The sequence below is a fragment of the Carassius carassius genome, chromosome 1 (genome assembly GCF_963082965.1).
Source record: "Carassius carassius chromosome 1, fCarCar2.1, whole genome shotgun sequence".
NCBI classification, from domain to species: Eukaryota; Metazoa; Chordata; class Actinopteri; order Cypriniformes; family Cyprinidae; genus Carassius; species Carassius carassius.
The window spans coordinates 37,933,325-37,940,985 of NC_081755.1; the positions used below are offsets into that span (position 1 = coordinate 37,933,325).

General features: G+C 38.2%; 1 protein-coding gene across 1 annotated transcript; it reads left to right on the forward strand.

Annotated features, from left to right (window-relative positions):
* Nucleotides 1–40: 40 nt before the first annotated feature.
* LOC132149468 (actin-related protein 2/3 complex subunit 1B-like) lies at nt 41–7,503 on the forward strand. Its single transcript, XM_059558735.1, has 10 exons — nt 41–189; nt 743–818; nt 3,924–4,028; nt 4,119–4,341; nt 5,789–5,896; nt 5,984–6,190; nt 6,286–6,361; nt 6,440–6,636; nt 6,977–7,067; nt 7,168–7,503. The coding sequence occupies exons 2-10, from the start codon at nt 755–757 to the stop codon at nt 7,204–7,206; spliced, it is 1,110 nt and encodes a 369-aa protein (XP_059414718.1). The 5' UTR covers nt 41–189; nt 743–754; the 3' UTR covers nt 7,207–7,503.
* The last annotated feature ends 158 nt before the right edge of the window (nt 7,504–7,661 follow it).

A 7,661-nucleotide genomic window follows, 5' to 3' on the forward strand; every position in this document is an offset into this window, starting at 1 on the left:
GTTATATGTTTCTAACAGGGAAGGGGAAGTAGTGCATATCTGGAGAGAAAAACGACTAAGGAAATACTTTAGTTCATTCAGAGCAAAGCCAGCGTTTGTGTTGACTGCTCAGAGTCCACGAACTCGGGCTTCTGTTGCAGACTTTGTCAACCCCCCCCCAACATCTCTCAGATTTTTACGGTTTCCTGGGTAAGTAGGAAAACATGGTTTTGATTATCTGACTTTGGGAGATTTTTTCTTTTTTCAGATGTGAAGCAGTCTGGTTTTGCTGGTGTTTGTGCCTGACTAACATGCACTAACATGCAGAATGACAACTAGAAAGCATGTTTTAGTATTTCGGTGGTTTTTTAGCTGTAGTGAGAGGTTTGATATGGTCTACTGTCTCACATGGCTGCAAACTCCCTCAGCAGAGAGAACCGTTATGTTTTAAACAGAAACTATCAAAGATAGTGGAGGTGTTTTTGTGTGTTTTTCTTGTAAGTGGAGCATGTGGCTTTGTCACATTCCTTTCTGGTCTGGTTTTAATTTACTACATTGTGTGGGGGGGGGACTTTGATGTTTGACTTTTGTTTTAAGTATAACAGATAAGTCAAAAACCCGGAAAGAATTTTAAAAGGAAGTTCTAAACTTCTCCATTTTAGTAGCATGTCTACGGAAGTGAATAAGCAGTCATGTTGCAGTAGTTTGATTAAACCTCATTTTCACAATTTCATCTCAAAATTACCTCAAATTTAATTCGCAGGAAAAAGAAGCCATGTCTTATCACAGTTTTCTTCTTGAACCTATCAGCTGCCATGCCTGGAACAAGGACCGAACTCGTAAGTTCTCACACTCGCAGCATCCTTTACGTCTTTAGAGCGGTTCCCAGTGTCTAGGACTAAAGATATACTTCAGCATCTGAACTGTGTAATCATGTGGGAGCTTCACTGCTGAATACACAAATGATTTGTCTCCAAAGCTCATCTGATCATGAAACAAATATTTCTTTTGAGGATTCTTCTGAAGAGAGTCTGATGAGACTGTGCACTGATTTTCATGAACTAATGTTTAACATTTCTTCACAGAGATGGTCTTGTTACTCATATTATGTGACTTTTAACATTTATTAGTTTTAAATTGTGCTGTGAACTCCCATTTGGCCCTTGAGAGCCCATTAGGCTCCTTACTGAATGTCTACACTGTTCTGACGAAAACAACATTTTGGATGAAAAGCTGCAAATCCTTCTAGAAATGTCAAATACATACATGAACATGCACGCCACATGCGCACTTGTATTAAGGCTATGTGGTTTATGATGCCAGTTAGAGTCCTTCAGCATCGACGTGAAGTGCTCTCAAAAATCCAAATCATTCAGGACTATGTTTTAAGAGTTTAAAAAACTGTCTTAAAAGAGCAAAAATATAGTCAAAGATGTGTCTTTTCACTGCTGCCGTCCTGCTTTTCTTTCCATGCTGATGAGAGAAACAGTAATGACTAATTCCCCCCAGACTTCCTGTTTTACCATGAATGGTGCTTTGTTGCTGATGCCGTACGTCTCCAGCAGACCACAGAGCAACATCAGGGAAATGAGAAGACTGAGAATGACTTTTAGGTTTAACTGCTGCTGTTAAAAACATGAAGGTTTTCTAGCTCACCTATGAAAAATGTTTGAGCACGTCTGCTGTAGCGGGAAATATAGGCTCTGTCAGAATCCAGCTTTGGCCTGTTCCCAATACCCACACATGTAGCCTTTGCATTTGATCACTTGCTGCTAATGTGACATACTTGCAATATTAGTCCCAAGTGTTCATGTTAGTGTGTAGACTTCAAGTTTATATGTAGAACATAAAATGCAAGTAAACTTTTTACAGTCCTTAAATTATACTTTCAGATTTTCGAATAGATTGCACTTTAAAATAAATGTATTAAAGGGTTAGTTCACCCAGATAGCAACTTTATGTAATTAATAACTTACCCTCATGTTGTTTCAAACCCGTAAGACCTCCGTTTATCTTTGGAACACAGTTTAAGATATTTTAGATTTAGTCCGAGAGCTCTCAGTCCCTCCATTGAAGCTGTGTGTACGGTATACTGTCCATGTCCAGAAAGGTAAGAAAAACAACATCAAAGTAGTCCATGTGACATCAGAGGGTCAGTTTGAATTTTTTGAAGCATCGAAAATACATTTTGGTCCAAAAATAGCAAAACCAACTAGTTTATTCAGCATTGTCTTCTCTTCCGTGTCTGTTGTGAGAGAGAGTTCAAATCAAAGCAGTCTGGATATCCGGTTCGCGAACGAATCATTCAGTTCACCAAATCGAACTGAATCGTTTTAAACGGTTTGCATCTCTAATACGCATGAATCCACAAATGACTTAAGCTGTTAACTTTTTAATGTGGCTGACACTCCCTCTGAGTTCAAACAAACCAATATCCCGGAGTAATTCATGTACTCAAACAGTACACTGACTGAACTGCTGTGAAGAGAGAACTGAAGATGAACACCGAGTCGAGTCAGATAACGAACAAAACATTGACTCATTCACGAGTCAAGAACCGTTTCTGTCAGACGCGTCCGATTCGTGAACCGAGGAGCTGATGATACTGCGCATGTGTGATTCAGCGTGAAGCAGACCGACACACAGGGCGTCTGAACTGAACTGATTCTTTTGGTGATTGATTCTGAATTGATTCTGTGCTAGTGTTATGAGCGCGGGTAAACCGAAGGCTTGAATCAAGGGCAATCATTGCAAATGTTTGTTTGTTTGAACTCAGAGGGAGTGTCAGCCACATTAAAAAAAAGTTAACAGCTTAAGTCATTTGTGGATTAATGCGTATTAGAGATGCGAACCGTTTAAAATGATTCAGTTTGATTTGGTGAACTGAATGATTCGTTCGCGAACCGGATATCCAGCTGCTTTGTTTCAAACTCTCTCTCACAACAGACACGGAAGAGAAAACAATGCTGAATAAACTCGTCGTTTTTGCTATTTTTGGACCAAAATGTATTTTCGATACTTCAAAAAATTCAAACCGACCCTCTGATGTCACATGGACTACTTTGATGATGTTTTTCTTACCTTTCTGGACATGGACAGTATACCATACACACACCTTCAATGGAGGGACTGAGAGCTCTCGGACTAAATCTAAAATATCTTAAACAATATCTTAAACAATGTTCCAAAGATAAACGGAGGTTTTACGGGTTTGAAACAACATCAGGGTAAGTTATTAATTACATAAATTTGCTATCTGGGTGAACTAACCCTTTAATGTATGTTCAGCACTCTCTACTAATGCACAATTAAATTCTGGAGCTTTTAATTAAGTAGCAAAATGCAGCTGAAAACATTTGACAAATTACACATCTCTGCACCAATGAAAATAAACACTTAACATTTTCTACCACATTATATGCATTATCTAATTAATTTAACTTACACTAGAAACTTTTCCTGTGCATCTAGCAAATTATTTGATGCATATTTGATAGCCTCAAAAATACTGCTCCGAAGTAGTGTAGGTATTGTGACAGGCCCATTTATTTAACACTATTCAGAAACATACTATGTTTGCAGGCTTAAACTTATAATATTAGGGTGTTGCAGGTGGTTGCCAAGCTGTTTTGGGTAGGTCTGCATTGCTCCGAAAGCTCCATTTCAATAATAGTCTATGGAAACTTTTCACCTACTCTTTTGTACGCCAGACTAAATATATCCCACCATCATAAATCCAACCTTTCCTCAACAATCCACAAAGTTATACAGATATTATTTATCATTTGAGTTATGGAGGCCATAGGAAACTGGCACATATAAACCTTGAATAAACAAGTACTTGCTAATAAAATATTTAGGCTGTTATCCAATCCATCAAGCCAAGGTATTTTTGTCATATACTTGTGTTGAATATTTTATAAACGGATTCCTGTTTTCTTTAGAAATTGCACTGTGTCCTAATAACCATGAAGTCCATATCTACAAGAAAGACGGAAGCAATTGGAACAAAATCCATGTGCTGAAAGAGCACAATGGCCAGGTTACTGGTAAGTCTAGAAGATTCATCTGACCTACACAGCCACAGAGCATTAATGTGACCAACGCCATCTCATCCAAGCCGTTTCCTCATCACCCAGGCATTGACTGGGCCCCAGAGAGCAATCGTATCGTGACCTGTGGCACTGACCGCAATGCGTACGTCTGGACCCTGAAGGGAGACGCATGGAAGCCCACGCTGGTCATTCTCAGGATCAACCGTGCTGCCCGCTGTGTGAAATGGTCTCCTAAAGAAAACAAGTTTGCAGTGGGCAGTGGCTCACGTCTGATCTCAGTCTGCTATTTTGAGCAGGATAATGACTGGTGAGTATCATCGCATCAGACAGGAATATTGGATGGATAGTGAGCCTTTTCTGGCTGAAATGTTAATCTACTTATGTTATGAGGCAGATGGGTTCTCTCTTATTTTGAAATAACCCAGTTTAATGCAGCAGAGGATGCTGGTACTCACCAACCGCGTTGAATCTTTAGTCGTCACATTCAGTCATTGGATTACAGGTTACACATTAACTCATGTGATGTGATATCATTGAGACGATCGAGTAACCATTTAACTCGAAATGTTTAATCCTTCGGCTGTTGGTGTGAATTCCAATCTTAGGCATTCATACTCTTGCTGATAGACCAACAGCGCGAATATTGCTTTAATACAAGCGAACTCGAAGTTAATAATGAATAGCTTTTTAAATACAAGTCACAAGAACTATTTCATTGGTGGAGAGAGAATAGACAAACAAAGGCTGAGCGGAATTCTTTACCGATGAATTCGTTGGTTTGCGGTGCTTAATGAAGCTTTGAATGAATCGGTTTAATGAACGATCCTATGACTCACTTATTTGTTTTATCCCTGAATCACTCAGTGCTTTTGAATGATTCAGTTGAATTAATGATTTAATAACTTACTCATACATATAGCTCCTTGTTGAGTAACTAAATAATAATAATTATTATTATTTTAAATACAATCAGTTATGTTAATAGTTAATATGACTCGATGTGTAATATGACACTTATATGTGTGTTGTACTCAGAACCCCATACTAGCATACTGCTCTTATTATTTCTGCCATGCAAAGATATGGTAAAAGCATGAAAATGGTTGTATGCTGTTCAGAATTCAGTAGCTTTCATTTAATTGCTGGAATTTCTTTCTTTCTTTTAAAAAATAAAATAAAATTATCAGTTGAGTGAATGATTTAATGAATCACTATGTGCTGAATTCGGAACAAAGACTGCAGGAATATATAAAATAATCCTTGAAAGGGACTTTGATTCAGAACCACATACTACCATATTCTTATTACTTCTGCTGTGGAAAGATATGGTAAAAGTAGTACATATGATATGCTGTTCTGAATTCAGCAAAAGTCACTTGTTTAGTTCCTGAATGAATCACCTCACAAAGATATGCAACCTTCTAATTGAGAAGCATCCAGTGGTTTGAACAAATTATATGAATGAATGACTCTGCGACTCACTTATTAAGATACTAGTCGCCTGTCACCACCAACCGTAACAATGTAACCTCCAGAAATTACAGAGAAATACTAGTAAAAAAAATCCCAGTGCTGACTGTTATACCAACACTCTTACTCAATTTGAGGACCAGAACTAGGCTTACAATACTGTATTATGAGCCACATTTTATCATTTCAGCTGGCATTCGTTACTGTCAAATAACACAGATGAATCAATTGGTTTTATTGGGTGTATCCAAGATACTTAAAGAAGTTATGTCTTATAATTCTAGGTGGGTGTGCAAGCACATTAAGAAGCCCATCCGCTCCACCATCCTTTGTTTGGACTGGCACCCCAACAACGTCCTTTTGGCAGCTGGATCATGTGACTTTAAATGCAGGTTAGGCTAACTCTTCCCTGCATTATTATGTCTCTTTTATGAATATGACTGTTATGTGAACGTCCCATTTGTTAATTCCCAATCCAGGATCTTTTCTGCTTACATAAAGGAAGTAGAAGAGAAGCCTGCTCCAACAGCGTGGGGCTCTAAAATGCCCTTTGGAGAGGTCATGTTCGAATCTACTGGAACCGCAGGTTGGGTACACGGTGTCTGTTTCTCGGACAGCGGCAATCGTGTGGCCTGGGCCAGCCATGACAGCACCGTGGCAGTGGCTGAGGGAGGAAAGACTTCTGTGTGAGTATTGCCTTTCAAATCTGACCCTGCACAAACTTTGCTTTGAAAACCATTCAAAATCATATTTGCCAAATCATTTCCTTTCATCTCGCCAGCTGTGCCAGTCTGACTTCAGAAACCTTGCCTCTTCTGTGCGTGACTTTCATTACTGAGAACAGCCTAGTGGCAGCTGTAAGTATCTTCAGATGTCAGGCCTTGATGCAAAAGTAATCTGTTTAGATTGTCCCCTCATTTTCATATCTTTTTCAGGGCCATGACTGCTACCCTGTGTTGTTTGTCTATGATTCGAACAAAGCAGCCTTGTCTTTTGGAGGAAAACTCGACATACCCAAACAGAGTGCTCAGAAGGGCATGTCAGCCAGAGAACGCTTCCAGAACCTGGATAAGAAAGCCACCACTGACAGCAAAGAAGCTGTCCTGGAGTCTGTGCACAAGAACAGCATCAGGTATGGCATATTCAAGAAGTCTTGTCAGTTTCGTTCTTTTTAAGTTGAAATTTTGTCATTTCTGATCCACTGTGGCATTAAAGCATTCCTGTCAGATTTAACTCAATGCAAAACATCCAGCAGGTGGAACGCTAAGAGTTTAAAAACAAGTTTCAAACACTCTCTGCCTTTTATTGCTGAAATAGCTCGACCCCTAAAATCACAGTATGGACTGTTAAATATTAACAGATAAAATTCTGTTTGCTGCCACTAGTGGTGCTGAAAATACTTCAAATCGAAACATTAGTATAGAACAATAGACATTACGATCTGTTAATGCAATTTTTTGTTCACTTCTTAGCCAAATCTCAATTCTTAATGGAGGAAAAGCACAGTGCGCCAAATTCTGCACCACTGGTATGGACGGAGGCATGACTATTTGGGATGTAAAGGTACTTGTTGAACTTTTGAGCATTTCATAATTATTAATTTGTTAGCAGAAGTCAAAAATGCATAAAGATGATTATAATTATTTTGTTAATTCTGTTTCAGATCCTTGAATCTGCAATGAAGGACCTCAAGATTGTCTAGACATAAGAACAAAATGTCTATAGTTCATATTGCTTGCCTTTTCATCTTTTGTTTAATGCAGTTTTCTATAATTTTTTCCAAGATTATGTTTAGATTAACATAGTGGTTTAATGATTTTATAATGATGCAATTAGCAAACTGGTTCTGGATGAACCAAAACCTGAATTTTGTCTGAATTTATATGCTGGTCATAGATTGCTTTTCTTTAATCAGTGCGGGTACCTTTCATTCAATTTGTAATAAACTGCAACTGAAACTAATAAAATAAACATTATTACTTGCTGAGGTTTAACATGCTGAATGCTTCCTGTGCTAACTCAATAATTTCAATGCAATTCTATGTAATATTTATGAGATTTATAATGAACATAAAAGATCAGTACACCACTCTCTTAACTGAAGGAAGGAATGGGGAAAACCATCTTTAAAGAAAAACAACAAAAAAAACGCCAAGA